This window comes from Oryzias melastigma, linkage group LG7, assembly GCF_002922805.2.
Source record: "Oryzias melastigma strain HK-1 linkage group LG7, ASM292280v2, whole genome shotgun sequence".
Lineage (NCBI taxonomy): Eukaryota > Metazoa > Chordata > Actinopteri > Beloniformes > Adrianichthyidae > Oryzias > Oryzias melastigma.
The window spans coordinates 20,826,338-20,843,313 of NC_050518.1; the positions used below are offsets into that span (position 1 = coordinate 20,826,338).

General features: G+C 39.5%; 1 protein-coding gene across 2 annotated transcripts; it reads left to right on the forward strand.

The window, feature by feature from the left end:
• Nucleotides 1-716: 716 nt before the first annotated feature.
• On the forward strand, nt 717-9,048 carry zfp64 (zinc finger protein 64 homolog (mouse)). Of its 2 annotated transcripts, XM_024293843.2 has the most exons (5): nt 717-1,180; nt 1,259-1,405; nt 1,495-1,557; nt 4,543-4,794; nt 6,178-9,048. In XM_024293843.2, the coding sequence occupies exons 1-5, from the start codon at nt 1,048-1,050 to the stop codon at nt 7,494-7,496; spliced, it is 1,914 nt and encodes a 637-aa protein (XP_024149611.1). In that variant the 5' UTR covers nt 717-1,047; the 3' UTR covers nt 7,497-9,048. The 2 variants fall into 2 exon arrangements, with proteins under 2 accessions (XP_024149611.1, XP_036068763.1); XM_036212870.1 differs by having other exon boundaries at nt 717-1,405.
• The last annotated feature ends 7,928 nt before the right edge of the window (nt 9,049-16,976 follow it).

Here is a 16,976-nt window from a genome sequence, read left to right on the forward strand (position 1 = left end):
ATAGTAGTTTTTTCTTGAGTTTGTTAGCAAATGATTTGAAATTCTAACATTTTCCGATTTCAAAAACTGTCTTTCTCAGATCCAGCAAAAGCTGAAACTACATTTTGTTTATGAATCATATTTTGATCCTTTTCTTTGTTATTTTTAATCTTTTATTTCATCTGTTGGTCATTTTGTATTTATTTCTACTGTCTATTTCTGTGTTGTCAACATTTAGTGTTACATTAAGCTTTATTATTAGTTTATGTCTAAAGAATTTGTAATAGAATCCCAACATTTTTTTTTAAATGTGTCCATTTTCTGTATAAAATTAAACCTTTTGGAGTTTTAAGGACTTTAAATGTCTTTCTGTGGAAAGGGAATAAAATACAATACGATAATTAGGAACATTTTTCGTTTTATTAAATTTTTTTGTCATATTATTTAGTGAGCACGATTGAAAAAGTGTTAATATTTGTACTTTAACTTAATCTTGATAGCAAAAAAAATTCTAACATTATTTTGGCGCCTTTAAAACCCCTCGAAAAAAGCCTATGTTTGATATTAACAACTATATTTATTCCTGTATGCATGTTGACTGAAACACAACATACTATAAATTCATTAACTACATTTAAAATATGTTTTAAAATATTGTGTTTTCATCACTTCGGCGTACCACTGGAATTCCCCACCGTCTTAAACGCAACACAAGGCGTAACTTAGAAACGTGTGCCGCAAACCTGCATGATTGAGTCGTAAATTCTTCTGTGTTTTCGAAGCAGCAGATGTTATTTTTTTCACTGTTATTACAGTTTTAAATGTGTAAAAATGCTACTAACTTTATTTATTTCAGCTTAATGGCATAGAGAAGGTCATGTGACAAAAGAAAGGCGACAAAATGAGTTGATAAGAAGCCAAACGGGCTGGAAAATGTCTAAATTCGCCGGAAAGGGTGAACGACGCGGCTGTTAGCAAACAGTTCGGGAGTATCTGCGTTTGTTCTCTGGGTTTGGGTTTTCTCTTCCGTTCCTGCAGCGCCGTTCTTTCCCTCGTCAGTGTTTGGTGATGGAGGCGAGTCCGGACATCCACATTTGCGGCTTCTGCAAGCAGCAGTACAACAACTTCGAGGCGTTCCTGGCCCACAAGCAGAGCGGCTGCTCCCAACCCACCGCCGAGCCGCTGGCCGCCGCGCTCGCGGGTGAGGCGCCGCTTCTGCGGTCAGTGCAGGGACCGGCAGCCGCTTTCATCCTCCTTTCTCCTAATGAACTCTTCCCAGATTCCAGTAACGACTTCTCGCTGGAGGACACCCCGCAGAGCTGCCTGAGGAGGGGGGCGAAAAAGATCCTGAGCAAAGCGCAGAAAGCGCCTGCGAAGAAACTGAAGCCCGCCGCGGCGTCCAAGAGACACTCCTGCTGCTTCTCAGGCTCGTTCCCGTTTCTATAAGAGTCCAAACGTGAAAAACTTTCAAATGTACTCCCCCCTGACATCTCCCCCTCCCACATGTATCTCCAGGTTGCACCTTTAAGACCCAGTATGGCCAAAAGCACATGGAGCGGCATCTAAAGACACACACCGGTAAGGGATGCTTTCCTCCCGCGCATGCGCCGTTCCGACAGCCTTTAAAAAGAAGTTTATGGAAACAAGAAGCTGAAATTCTTCACGCTGGGAAACAGAAGTTGACTTTATGTACTGAAACTGAACAAAAGTAATTTTTTAGGTCATTTTAAGGGACTTAAATTCGGTTTAAACTGTATTCAGACTGGACACACTTGATTAAAGTGAAGCAGAATTGGTTTCTGGAAACGCATTTTCAGTGTGAATGGAACCAAGATTTAAATCTGGTTGTTTTCTTCATGCTACTTGGTTTGAGCTCACCTGAGCTCAGGTATAATAAAAACTAGGGCTGGGAGTTGATTATAAAAATTAATCGTGATTAATTGCGATCTTTTTTTTTTTGTCTCATTATTTACCGACCTTTATTATCTGTGAATAATCACAATGTGAAATCACACATGAAACTCTACATTTAGAACATTTATTTTAATTATTGGTGTCAATCAGTTATAAAAAAAAATATGAAAAATCTGATTAATCGCACTTTTGCTTTGGGATTAATCACGATTAATCGCAATGTTTTACCAGGTAAAATTTATTTGTGCAATATGGCACCGGATCACGGATCAAATAGTCAGATTTTTGTGAAAAAGTGATGCTACTTCGTTTGAGCTCACCTGAGCTCAGGTATAATAAAAACTAGGGTCGGGAGTTGATTTTAAAAAAAATAAATAATCGCAAACCTAGAAAAAATTAATCGCGATTAATCGCAAACATTTTTTCTGTTTTTTGTCTCTGTATTTGCTGACTTTTATTATCTGCGAATGATCACAATGTGAAATCACACATGAAACTCTACATTTAGGACATTTATTTTTAATTATTGCTGTCAATCAGTTATATAAAAAAATCGGATTAATCGCACTTTTGTTTTGGGATTAATCACGATCAATCGCAGTGTTTTACTTGGTAAAATTTATTTGTGCAATATGCCACCGGATCACAGATCAAATAGTCAAATTTTTGTGAAAAAGTGATCGAAACAACAAAAATAGCAAGAATAAGGTACTAAACACTGAGTACCGTGTAAGTGACCGTGATATAACCGGGATAATACCTGCGGGATAAGTCATGAGGTTGGAGGGAATCCCTCACATAACAGAAGATGAACTGAGACTTTTTTAAACACGATCCAGCCTTGGTTCCGCTGAGTGCTACAGTCTGAAATTTTAAGTGTTTTCAGTAGAAGATGGATTGTAGCTCCATTGAAAAATGAACGGAACAGTTAGGGCGGAGCTAGTGCTGTCACATGATGAAAGCAGTAGTGGTTGTGGGGGGAAAAAAAATCTATTTTTAGATGTATTCATCATGATCTATAAACAATTCTGAATCATTTTATGAATTTTAAATAATTGATCATCAAAAACTGTGTATTATTTAAAGTGTCTGGGTTCAGAACTAAAGATCTGGACTGAAGGTGGATCTAGAGCATTAGAGAAAAGCTGTGAGATCAACCAGAGAGAATTTTTACTGCAAGAATGGAGAGTTTTAGTCTCAAGGGTTTAATCTTCTACCAGACTGTTACTAAAAACACCTTCTATTTAAGATGATCAAAGTCAAACAACAGAGAAGGACCCGCTTTGAGAAGTGTTGAAGAGGAAGGTGGAGACTTCCTATTCTCTGCACAGGAAGTCTGTGATGAGTTTGTGATCTGATGATCTTCAGGTCGTCGTTTTAGCATCAAGCTGCAGCTGCTGGTGGAGTGAGTTCCTGTCACTGATAAGTCCAACCGTCACCGTGTTATCTGTGGGTTTGGAGTGTGGGCTGACTTTTTATTCAATTCAGACACTTTTTAGCTGTTTTTTTGTTTTATTTACCACACAGTTGAATACAAACAAAAATGTCAGAAATGGATGAATTTCTGGCTGCAGCGTTGTGTTGCAGCCACCGGACTATGAAGGAACTGGTACTTTTGACTGTGTGGAACAGCAGCCGACTTCTATGGAGAGAATATAGACTCACTCTGATTTGTGGGGCATAGTTCTTGATTTGTGCATAAATAAGGATTTGTGTGTGCATATTCTTTATTTGTGTGTGCACAATTTAGGATTTGTGCATAACTTTGTATTTGTGCATAGATATTCTTCATTTGTAACTCCTATAATGTACTTTGTACATAATTAAAGCAAATAACAAAATTTAAAAAATACAATTTACACATGCAAAATGAAAATTACAACAGCTTGAAACTAATTACACACAAAAATCTCTTACGCACACACGAAGCATCAGTTACATATCGTGAGACTTCAGGTCTCATCCATGAGTGATGCGTTCAAGCACTACTAGAAAGCTGGGTCATTATTTTTTAAAGGGATAAGTGTTTGAAAAACATTTATTTAGACTTTTTATATTAATTATTGTGAATATCTGTTTAATAAAGTGGGAAAATGTCAAGTTTCACGAGATACTATTCACAATCTAAGTTTAAAGCGGCTGATAAGAAAACTCTAATTACCTAGTTGTACTTGAACGCATCACTCACGGATGAATCAGTGAGATGGAATCTGTCTAACAGGTGTCTTGTGTATTTTTTAAAGATTTTTGTGTGTAATTAGTTTCAAGCAATGACATTTTTGACCACAATTATTTTGATCGTATGATGTAAATAAAAGGGCTGGGTTGAAAAAAAAATCGATTAATCGATTTGAATCAATTTAAGCTTAGCAGATCAATAATCAATTCATGAAAGATATAAATCGATTTAGCACATAAAGCTAAAGTCAGCTAGCTTGATGCTAACATTTAATGGAATTCCCCATAGGACGGCTAATGCTAACGCTCGGTCGACCTAAACAGACATTTCTAACAAAATTAACATCTTTTATGAATTTTCCAAACTCTTTTAATAAACGTTACATTTTGTTGGAAGTTGTAATATTTAATATTGAAATAAAAAGTTTCTTTAGCTCACATGGATGATTCTTTTGTTGCTCCTGTCACCAGGTGAGAAGCCGTTTGAGTGTGAGCTGTGCCACAAGCGCTTCAGCCGGCGGGACAAGCTCAACATGCACAGCCGCTCGCACACCGGAGAGCGGCCGCACAAGTGCAAGCTCTGCCCGTACGCGGCGGCGGACAGCAGCAGCCTGAAGAAGCACCTGCGCATCCACTACGACGAGCGGCCGTTCAAGTGCCAGATCTGCCCGTACGCCAGCCGCAACTCCAGCCAGCTCACCGTCCACCTGCGCTCGCACACCGGTAACCGCTGGGGGGGAGGAGTCGCTCACAAACGTAGATCTCAGAGAAATCAGTGAAATATTGAGTTTGTTAATGTCATACAGTGTTACGTAGATTCTCTAAAGGAGAAGTTCTAACAAAAATGTTCAGATCATTAACATTGTAAACATTGTTCTCCTGGAGGACGTTTCAGTTTGGCCACTAGGTGGAGCTCACGCTGTAGCAGTACAGCTTATTCCAGAAGAAGAAAGATGTATGAGCAAAAAAATTATGTTTTAAACCCAAAATGGTTATTTAAAAAATATTTTGGAGTTTGAAATAATCTTACGTGTGAGTTTTTATATTTGTTCATTTAGTCAGCAATGTATGTTTAGTTCAAAGTCAAGGCCCGGGGGCCGGATCCGGCCCTCCAGATCATTTTATTTTATTGTTATTAATGGCTCGATGTTATCTTGTGGTCATTTCTAACTTGCATAGTTTTGTCAAAATATATTTTTATGAAGAATAAAATATTGAAAGTTATTTCAAGTTTAAGCTAATGCAATAATATTTCTGCCTTTTTATTATTCACAATTATGTGAAGAAGTTAGTTTTAAAAAATTTAATTCTGCTAGCTTTTTGGACTATTTTATCATTTACTAAGATTTTTTTAGGCTATTTTGGAGTTTAGCTAATATTTCAGCTACATGTTAGCTGTTTTGGCTAATTTGATTTTTTTATTTTTAAGTGTTTTTAGGCAGTTTTTGAGTTAGGCTAATATTTACATGCTAGCTGTTTTAGCTAATTTAGGCTTTTTTCAGTTTTTTAGGATATTTTGAAGTTTAGCTATTTTTTTCAGCTGCATGCTAGCTGTTTTGGCTAATCTAAGTTGTTTTTTTATTTAGTATTTTTAGGGCCAATTTGCCATTTAGGTAATATTTTAGCCGGCTATCAACTTCAGTATTTTCAGTTATCAGCTCTAGCGTTTTTAGCTATCAATTTCAGCATCTTCAACTATCAGCATTAGCATCTTCAGCGGCCAAATTCAGCCTACCACATTCACACTAGCATTACTGCAGATAATGTGACATATCTATTTCATAATTATGTTAAAAGGTTACATTTTTAAAGTTTTAAAAATTCAGTTTTTGTTCAGTAAATGTTTATCCTGTTCCTGCGACCTAAGGTGTGTTTTGGATTTTGGCGTGTTGTGCGATTGAGTTTGAAACCCCTGGATTAGGTTGACCGAGCGTTAGCATTAGCCATCCTATGGGAAATTCCATTAAACGTTAGCATCAAGCTAGTGGACTTTAGCTTTATGTGCTAAATCGATCTATATTTTTATGAATCGATTATTGATCTGTTAAGATTAAAGCGATTAATCGATTTTATCAACACAACCCTGATGTTTTTGTCTTTTCCAAGGCGACGCACCGTTCCAGTGCCAGCAGTGCGACGCCAAATTCAAGATCAACTCCGACCTGAAGCGGCACGCTCGGATTCACTCGGGGGAGAAACCCTACAAGTGCGACTTCTGCGAGTACCGCTGCACCATGAAGGGCAACCTGAAGTCGCACATCCAGATCCGACACAGCAGCGAGGACGCCCTTCAGTGCGCGCTGTGCGACTTCCGGTGCGCCAGCAAGACGGCGCTGCGGCAGCACTCCCGGCAGCACCGGCCGGCGCAGCCGCTGCAGTGCTCCAAGTGCACTTACTCCTGCTCCAGCAAGGGGGCGCTCAAAGTTCACGAGCGGATCCACTCGGAGGACCGGCCCTTCAAGTGCGACTTCTGCGGCTTCTCCTCCAAGCAGCTCAGCAACCTCGCCATCCACAAGAAGAAGTGTCACTCGGAGGCGCAGGAGAACGGCGCCGGGAAGACGGCGGGCAGAGTGAAGGGCGCTGCCGCCGACCCGCCCAAGCCCGTCAGCTCTCGGTACCGGGCCAAGCTGGAGGCGGCCCGGGCGTACTGCTGCGACCTGTGCAGCGCGTCGTTCGTGAGGGAGGACTCGCTGCGCAGCCACGTGAAGCAGCACCGAGACAACCTGGTCACCGCCGCTGATCCAGTCAGCCTGCTTCCTGTCGCCACGCCACACGCCACCCAGCTTCCCATCCAGACCGCCGCGGTGGCGCCCTTCACAAACGCGCAGCTCAAAATCCTCGTGGCGCCGCAGGACGCCTCCATCCCCGCCGCCGCCGTGGACGCCCAGAACAAAACCAACATGGTTCTGCTCAGCCCGGAGAACCAGGACATGGTCGTCAACTCCGTCATCCACCAGGTCAACCTGCTGACACCCGTACAAACCCTGGGGTCGCCCCAACCCGCCGGAGGGCCCGTCGAGCCCCACGCGGTCCTGCTGACCCATCTGAGCCCCGAGGACAGCAGCAACCCGCTCCACCAAGCGCTGCTGCAGACCGCCATCAGCTCCCACGACGCCAGCGCCGCCCAGACTTTCATCACCGCCTGCCCTGAGCTGGACGGCCTCAACTCCCTCATCCAGGGCGGGGGGACCGAGGTCACCGTGGTGACGGACGGAGCAGCCTCGCCCGCCTCAGCGGCGAAGGTGGAGGATGGCGCCCTGGCGTGCCAGGAGACCTCCGTCCTGGTGCCCGGCCTCGGCGGCCAGAACGTTCTGATCCACGGCCTGCCGCTAATCGTGTCCAGTCAGCTGCAGCAGGGCACCGTGGAGCTGTCGCCCAACACGCTGTACGCAGACGCCCACACACTGGACGGCCTGCAGCAGTGAGCGGGACACGCCCCCTTCTGCAGAAACGGTGTTGACTGGAGAATACGAACACAATCATTCTGATTTATTTCAGAAAAAAACTATTTTTCACATGAGTTTTTAATAATGTTTACATTAAATAGTAAATTAATTTATGTTAAATACATTCTGTTGATATTTCATAGTGAATTTCTTCTTATTTTCACCTCAAATCCACAATATCAGCAAATGAAAACCTTCCTGTAGTTTCCTAGTTTGTCCTGTAGATGGCAGCAGAGCGTCAGAGTGAATCTGCTTCTACTGTTGATGGATTTCTCAGAATAATCTCAAACTCTGCATCTTGTCAGAAGACATCAATTGAGTGTCATATCAAGACCTTCGTTCTTTAAAAGCCGAGTTTGTCTCCTGATAGATTTTCCGATAAAGTGCCTCTTCTGCTCGCCGCCTCCGCCGCCCTTTTGTTTCCGACGCACTTAAGTCTGCTGCACCTGAATAGGAGCCTCCTTTCCAGCGCTTCAGATTGATCTCTTTTTTCCTCTTCGCCGGCGCTGAGGCACAGTGGGAACACCCACAACGGCGGCGGCGGCGGTCTGTTGTCCTCGACCTCCAAGAAGAAACTGTTCTCAAAGATGCTTTAGTTCATCATCTTAATTGAATGTCAGTTTAGAACGCCACGTTTGCCTGACAGCTGCATCACCTACACGTTTTAATGTTTATTTTTGCTTTTTTACTGAAAGGGGTTTGCTTCATGTAAATATCAAACTGGTCTATTTTTGTCCTGAAATACACACTTTTGAGTGAATGTCCAGTAAAGTGACGCTTCAGTTCTTAGACTTCAAACTCAGCAGAACATCTGGGGAGCAAAGCATCCTGGGATACGATTGGGTTTTCCTTAAAGTTTGGAATCTCCTGATTTCTATCTTGGTGGCCTCAAAGATCCTCTATTCGTGGAGATGAAGTCTCCACAGGAAAACCATGAAGAGGTGGTCTCTGGTGAACCCTTTGATCTATTATCTAACAGACTTCCAGGCCATAATCCTGAGAGCCCGCCCCCTCCGCTGCCGCGCCCCCTCACTGCCCTCTCCTTAAACTTCAGACGTCAGAGTTGAGGATTTTCTGCAAAAATGTGATTGAATCTTTCATCACATCTAACTTTTATTATTTTTAAAGAGTTCAGTAGAAATTCTGTATGAACAGTTGGTACCAGCATTAAAAAAATAAAAAACAAAATCTACAACTTTATAATTAGATTTTGAAGGAAGTTTTATTTTGAAAAACTACTAGATTGTCCTCTTTCATGAAGCACGTCAAGTCATACAGTTGCGTTGAAAATTAATCTGCTACTATTTTAGCTCGGCTGCATTAAATTAAGACCCTTGAGTTCATTTTTAATTAGAAAAGAGTCGGTGAGGAAACGGAGTCTCAGACTTCAAAATAAAAGAAATCAGCATTTAACAGACTAAAATCTGGAGTCTTTACTGCAACAGTTGTTCCTAAACACAATAATAATCATATTCAGCAACAAACTGTCTAATGTTACGAGGAGGCTGCTAATAAAGTTTTTTCAACAGTGCATCCACGCTTTTTATTATATTTAGTTATACATAGGTTTGTTTTTTTACCTGTTGAAGGTCAGACAGATGGAAGATGGCGTCTGATATTTTTCTTTTGTTTTATCTTTTTTAGCTGACAGTTAAAGATAAATTGAAAATAACACAATAGGAGATTGTTTACGTCTCGTACAGGTCAGTCTGAGAAAATATTGTTTTAGGTTAGATTATACTGGATTGGATTAGACTAGGTTAGATTACATAAAATTAGGTCAGATTAGACTAGACCAGATTAGGGTATGTTGTGTTAAATTAAACTAGATTAGGTTAAATTAGATTAGGATAGGTTATATTAGGTTATCCTAGGTCAGATTAGGTTAGGATAGGTTAGATTAGGTTAGGGTTGGATAAGATTAAATTAAAATAAATTAGGTTAAATTAGATTAAATTAGGATGGGTTAGGTTAGATTGAATAAAATAATTTAGATTAGATTAGATTAAATTAAAATAATTTAGGTTATGTTACATTAGATTAAATTAAATTAGGTAAAATTAGATTAGATTAAATTAAAATAATTTAGGTTAGATTAGATTAATTTAGGTTGGTTTAAATTAGATTAGATTATAGTAGATCAGATTAGATTAGGTTAGATTCAAGGTACATGCTGTTTGGGTCTAACCAGAGTGTGTTAGGCAGTGAACTGCAGGATATAGTTGTAAAAAAAGGTTTTTCTAAATAACTTTCACGGTTCGATTACTGATTTTAAACCAGTCGGTGGCCTGAAAAAGGATGAATACCACATTGCTATAAAAGACTATATCCAGTGGATTTTAATGTAATTTGGACAAATGCTACCTCTTTTTATTTTAAATGACCGATTTGAAAGTAAAAACATCCATCCATCCATTTTCCTGACCGCTGTGTCCCTTTCGGGGTCGCGGGGGTGCCGGAGCCTATCCCGGCTACTGAAGGGCGAAGGCGGGGTACACCCTGGACAGGTCGCCAGTCTGTCGCAGGGCCTCAATCACACACCCATTCACTCTCACATTCACACCTAGGGGCAATTTTAGAGTCACCAATTAACCTATGAAGCATGTTTTTGGACGGTGGGAGGAAGCCGGAGTCCCCGGTGAAAACCCACGCATGCACGGGGAGAACATGCAAACTCCACACAGAAAGGTCCCAGCCGGTATTCGAACCGGGGCCTTCTCACTGTGAGGCAAGAGCGCCAACCACTGCGCCACCGTGCAGCCCAAGTAAAAACATATTAAATATAAACATTTTACGAAGATTATTTATGAATCCACTGATGATGTCAACTTGGATGATTTAAAAGAAATAAATATACAGTTTTTGAATTTACAAACTGTTTAAATGCAATGCATTGTGGTCTATCTTCACCAAATTAGTTCATACTAGTTTTTTGCAGGGACTTCTGGGTATTTTCCATGGAACTGGATGTTGGAATTGGAGATTCTTAGAGCCCAAAAACTGGTGATACAAACTGCAGAACGTAGAATTCAGATACAAACCGACTTGAAACATATTTGTGATTTTCATCCTTTCATTGGGGTCATAAAAAACTCATTTCCACTGAGAAAAATCCTAAAATATACAAATATACTGCTTCTGGACCCACTCATGATGGAGAACCGTGTTTGATGGACTTCTGCAGATTCATTGGGTTTCTGTGATCCTCCAGGTGTTGAACGGCGCCGCTCGCTCTGACCTTCGCTCACAAACTGCTCTCCCATCAGGAAGTGGAGACCGTAATGAAATGAACGGAGTATTGACACGTCTTCGTTTTTTTTTTGTTTTTTGTGACACTATTGACATCTTAAGTGAGTTTTGATTGGTCAGAGCTCTGCAGGCTTTTATCTCCTGCACCCCTCCACCTCCACCTCCACCTCCTCCCTGTCAGGTCTTTTTGTTTGCACAGAAAACATAAAATGACACAATAATTTATGTTTTTAGAGGATTATAGGATTTTTGGCTCAGGTATTATTAATTGATTTGTTTTAAGGTGAATTCCATTTTCTTGTTCTCCAACATTTTTCTCAGTCAACTTTGATTTGATTTATATTTTAAAGGAATTTACAACCAATAGGGGGTAAAATTGTTGATTCCAGTCAGAACAACAGAACCTCTAAATCCTCTTGGGTCGTACGCTAGAACGCCACACTCGTCTTCCTCCACGCGGGTTTTGCTCTTTAGCATTGAGTGTGATCCGCTGAATGCAAATAAGCAGCTATCAGCTTTTGTGCCTCAGAAACAATGAAACATTCGGCCATTGTTTTCCGTGTGCCACTAACCCCAAACAAATGGGATGTGTGCCGGGGGTTTTTGAAGCCAGAACAATCCCTGGATTGTTTACGTCACGTTGGATGGGACGATGGTCGTGTTCTGAGGCGGTCAGATGCAGGATTTGTTTCTGGTATTTATTTTAATGCTGGCTATTGTGGCTGATCGTTATTTTGGCCCCGTCAGCTCTCCGTTTTGTGTTTCCAGCTCACAGATCTGCCGAGCAGGATGACCGCCTGAAGTTATCACAACAAAGCTAATGCTGATAAAACAAAAAAAATAATAATAATTTATCAACGTCTACAATCAGATTGTAGAGAATAGAAATCATCAGAGGTCAGGAATCTGATTTATCAGGCCTTAAATATTAGTTTAGGTTATCTGCTCCTATTTTATTTTGAAAATTTGTGAGAAAACATCAATTCTAATATTTGACACTTTTCGAAAAGTGTCGTAAAGTGTTGATTAGCCATGACTCAGTGGATTTACCTTGATTGCAGTAGTGAAGTATTTACATAAATCTCATGCGTCAAAGTCAAGTCAAGGCCCTGGGGCCGGATCTGGCCCACCAGATAATAAGATCCGACCCTCCTGATCATTTTATTTTATTGTTAATAATGGCCCAATATTATCTTGCATTTATTTCTAACTTGTATATATATTTTTTACAAAATATCTGATTATGGAGGGGTGAAATATTGAAAGTTATTTAAGGTTTAAGTTGATTTATTCTGGAATAATATTCCTGCCTGTTTATTATTCATATTTATGTTAAAAAGTGAGTTTTAAAGTTTTAAAAATGTAATTCTGTTAAGCATTTGCTACTAGATTTTTTAAGGCTATTTCGGAGTTTAGCTAATATTTCAGCTACATGCTAGCTGTTTTGGCTAGTTTAGGCTTTTTTGTTTGTTTGTTTGTATGTTTGTTTGTTTGATTTTTAGCCTGTTTACTAGCTAGCTGTTTTGGCTAGTTTAGGCTTTTTTGTTTGTTTGTTTGTATGTTTGTTTGTTTGATTTTTAGCCTGTTTACAAGCTAGCTGTTTTGGCTAATTTAGGCTTTTTTAGCTATTTTCAGCTTCATGGTAGCTGTTTTGGATAGTTTAGGCTTATTTTGTTTGTTTTTTAGCCTGTTTTGGAGCTAGGCTAGCGTTTACACGCTAGCTGTTTTGGCTAATTTAGGCTTTTAAGCTATTTTTCAGCTATATGATAGCTGTTTTTGCTAACTTGGGCTTTCTTTAAAGATATTTTTCAGTTACATGATAGCCTTTTTGGCTGACTTAGACTCTTTTAAGGTATTTTTCAGCTACTTGATAGCTATTTTGGCTAATTTTCAGCTACGTGATAGCTTTTTTGGTTAATTTAGGCTTTTTCTTTAGCTTTTTTCAGCTACATGTTAGCTGTTTTGGCTAATTTAGGCTTTTAAGCTATTTTTCAGCTATATGATAGCTGTTTTTGCTAACTTGGGCTTCCTTTAAAGCTATTTTTCAGTTGCATGATAGCCTTTTTGGCTGACTTAGACTCTTTTAAGGTATTTTTCAGCTACTTGATAGCTATTTTGGCTAATTTTCAGCTACGTGATAGCTTTTTTGGCTAATTTAGGCTTTTTCTTTAGCTATTTTCAGCTACATGATAGCTGTTTTGGCTCTATTGGGCTCATTTCTTTTTTGTTTTTCTTTTTAAGTTTTTTAGGCTAATTTGGAAATTAGCTAATCATTTCGCTGGCTATCAGCTTCAGTGTTTTCAGCCATTAACTTCAGTGTTTTCAGCTACTAACTTCAAGGTTTTCAGCTATTAGCTTCAGTGGTTTTATCTATCAACTTCAGCGTTCTCCCCTATCAGCGTTTTTAGCCATCAATTTTAGCATCTTCAGCTATCAGCACTAGCATCTTTAGTGGCCAAATTGGCTTAGAGCATTCACACTTGCATTATTGCAGATAATGCTATATATCTAGTTCATAATTATATAAAAAAGTTCAAGTTTTAAACATTTAGCTTAGTTTTAGTATGTTTAATACACCTTTATCCTGTTCGGCCCTAAGGTGTGCGCTTGAGTTTGACACCCCTGCTTTAACCTCTGAGATGTCACTGGCGACACCTAAATATCACGCGCTCTTTGACGTATCGCAACTATTAGACCGTTAATGCAGTCAATGTAAATCAGCTGATTCTGACGTGGATGAAAGGAACTCCTTCAATCGGCTTTGTGCTGATGTCTAAAACATTACTTATGAATGTAAAGTGAATGCTACAGTAAAGTGTAGCACAGGGGTGTCAAACTCATCACACAAGGGAACAAAATCCGAAACACACCTTATCCTCTAGATAAACATTTATTGAACACACTAACCGAATTCGGCCCCCGGGCCTTGACTTTGACACATGTGGGTTAGGAATCATTCAAGCAAAAGAGTGCATACTGCCACCTGCTGTACATTATATGTATAAAAAATGAGTTATTTTTTAAATCCTGTAAGGAGAGGAAATAAAAAAATGTTTGGTAACACTTAAGATGATGTGCTTCAAAATACTCAATATAAAGTTGACAAAGAGAGTTCATACATTTGTTAAGCTTGTAACCAGTTTGTTAATTTGTAGACGAAGGTCTCACTTTAGATAATGAATCTCACTAAGTATGTTAATTATGCTTATAACTGTCTTATTAAACCCTATAAACACATTAATAAAGCTGTTAATAAAGCTTGTTAAGGAATCTTACTTAACTTTTCACATTGATTTCATTTATAATGATCTATGAATCAAATCAATCAGTGAAGCTACTTAAAGATTGCGCAACTTTTCAGATTTACGTTAAAGATTGTGCAAAAGGAGAATTTAACGGCTTTAAACTGGATTTTCAGGTTTCTGTAGCAATCCTGATCCAGTGAAAAGGAGAAAAAAAAAAGTACATTTTAGTGTTCAAAGAAAGAAGCAGATTTTTTTTCCACTGGTTTGTTTGGAGGAGGTGCAAACAAAGAGTCCATTTGACAATTTTTGAGATTCCTCAGGTTTGAACAGATGGCTATGAGCAAGCAAAATGTTTTCTTTGTTCACACATGCCTTATCCTAAAACAACAAACAGGCTGGAAATCTGATCTTTACACATACAAGCCATTGTGTGTGTGTGCATGTGAATGTTTAAGTCTGTTTATCTTACCTGCTTTCAGAGCGCTTTAATGCACAGATACTACAGGGCTCATTCTTGCAGATGTGGAGAAGTTTTAGGAGTTATTTTTATTTTTGGGAGAACTTTATTTAGAAATAAAACATCTTTGTAAATGAAGCTGCCACCATAATGTCCACTCAACCTGATGATCCTCGTCCCCCGGCCCGTCCATATTTGCTGTTTGTTTGACCCCGCCGGGGCATGAACCCGGGGCTGATCCTTCATCTGAGGACAAAGCTTATGTTTGCAGTGACATCATAAATGCCTGCGCGGGGGACAACAATGGCTGATGAATTTAGCGGGAGCCGGGCACGGCGGACAGAAACCCGTCCGGCCCGGTGGAAACTTTGGGATTTTTTTAGTTTTTTTTTAAAGTCCACGCCTTGGCCAAACAAAAGGAGTCTGCGAGGGTTATGAAATGTTTCAGTGTGGCTGCTGGAGACAGTCAGGGATGGGGCGCCACTGGTGGGGGGGTAGAAAGGCACTTTGTTTTTATAGGCTGCCTGGAATGTGTTGCTGACTGTGGACATCTGCTTTATTAGCATATGTGAATCCATCCCACCCCCCAGCTATGAATCCACTGGTGGTCTGATAATGTATCAAAGTCTGCCTGGATCTTTACATTCAATGAGGATACAAGCAGAAAAGCATGCTCCAAAACTTGTTTTTTCAGTTGCACAACCCCACGAATGATGACTACTGACTTTTTTTTTTTTGGTGTGAAAATACTTCAGAGTCATTCTCAGGTCATTACAGAGGCATCCCACCCATACTGCCTCATGGATTTCCATTTTCTTTGTTAAGATAATTACATTATTGAGGCTTTTTACTTTAAAAAAAAAAGAGAGAGAGATTATTTCAGATGGAAATGCTGCATTTTTTTGACTGGCCGAATGAGAAAAAATGCTTAAATAATACATTTATGGAGGAAATAAAGACATTCAAATAAAACTTTAACTCACGTGTCAAAATAAAGGCCCATCAGCCGGATCTGAGTAATTCTACCCTTTCATCCTGATCCTTTTATTTATTATTATTAACAGCCTGATGTTATCTGGCACTGATTTCTAACTTGTGCAATTTTGATAAAATGCATTTTATGGAGATTAAAATATTGCAACTTATTTAAGATTTAAGTTCATTTGTTCTGGAATAATATTCCTGCCTGTTTATTATTCATATTTATGTTAAAAATTTAAGGTTTTAAAGTTTTAAAAATTGGCATTGTGCTAGCTTTTTGGACTAATTTGCCATTTACTAAGATTTGTAAGGTTATTTTGGAGTTTAGCTAATATTTCAGCTACATGCTAGCTGTTTGGCTAGTTTAGACTTTTCTCAGTTTTTTTAGGCTAGTTTGAAGTTTAACTATTTTTCAGCTACATGCCAGCTGTTTTAGCTAACCTAAGTTTTTTGGCTAATTTTGCATTTAGCTAATATTTTGGTTGGCTTTCAGCTTCAGCGTTTTCAGCTATCATCTTCATTGGCCAAATTCAGCTACAGCATTCACACTAGCATTATCACACGTAATGCAATATATCTAGTTCATAATTGTGTTAAAAAGTTACTGTTTTAAAGTTGTATAAAGTGTAGTTTTTATATCTTTAATACCTGCTTGGTCCGTGACCTAATTTATGTTTTAGATTTTGTCTCCCTGTGCGATTGAGTTTGACTCTCCTGCTTTAACACCTGTGTTTAAGGTCCTTGATATAGTGTAAACTTTTACGCCGCTCCTCTCCTTCAGAATCTGCCAGATCGATGTAAAACGTGTTGAAAAGTTACAGTATGTTAAAGATTTTTGTGTTTAAGTGTTAAAGCCTCTCTATATGACAAGTTTATGTTATTAAAAAAAATGTCCCCAGTAGTGTTTTAATTATGATTATGAAGTCTTTAACCAACATCCCACAACCTAAATGTCTTAAAAATACATTTTTCATGTTGGTCTGAAGCCTCTGTTTCCAAAATCTCCTCTGAGGGGGCGTGGCTTTTGGAGCTGAGCTGAGCAGCTGATCCCTGATCTGGTGGAGATTTTCCAGTGTTCTCAGTCCTGCTACCGTAAGTATTGGATGAAACTCACACAAAAAAATCCAGTGATGCTGATTTGATCACGGAAATGTGAACGGCGGCTCATTACACTTGTTCTCTTTCATGAGCAAAATGCCACACATACACGTTAAAAACCCCAAATACATGATTTTTATTGGAGAGGGGTTCATAAAAACAAAAATACACATAAAAATCAGTTAATAAAACGCTGAATCTTTGTTTTTCCATGTTAACGTCACCGATTTGCTAACAATTGTGCAGTATTTGACACCCCCCCCCTCCCACCTCAAAAAAGTGATAAAACTGGAGTGGCAAAGTCCCCTTCGACAGATATCCTCTATGGGGGGGCTCATGTAACCCAACACCTTTGAGGGAATGCACTCAATCAAGCCCATTGTTTCTGCTCACATACAGTTCCCTCTGTGAGATAAGTCCGGCCTGGCC

Excerpts from the sequence above, each read along its gene's own strand:
- zfp64 (XM_036212870.1), top strand. The coding sequence starts at position 1,048 with ATGGAGGCGAGTCCGGACATCCACATTTGCGGCTTCTGCAAGCAGCAG. Across the intron at positions 1,558-4,542 it reads GCATCTAAAGACACACACCG|GTGAGAAGCCGTTTGAGTGT; the intron begins GTAAGGGATGCT and ends TCCTGTCACCAG. Across the intron at positions 4,795-6,177 it reads CCACCTGCGCTCGCACACCG|GCGACGCACCGTTCCAGTGC; the intron begins GTAACCGCTGGG and ends GTCTTTTCCAAG.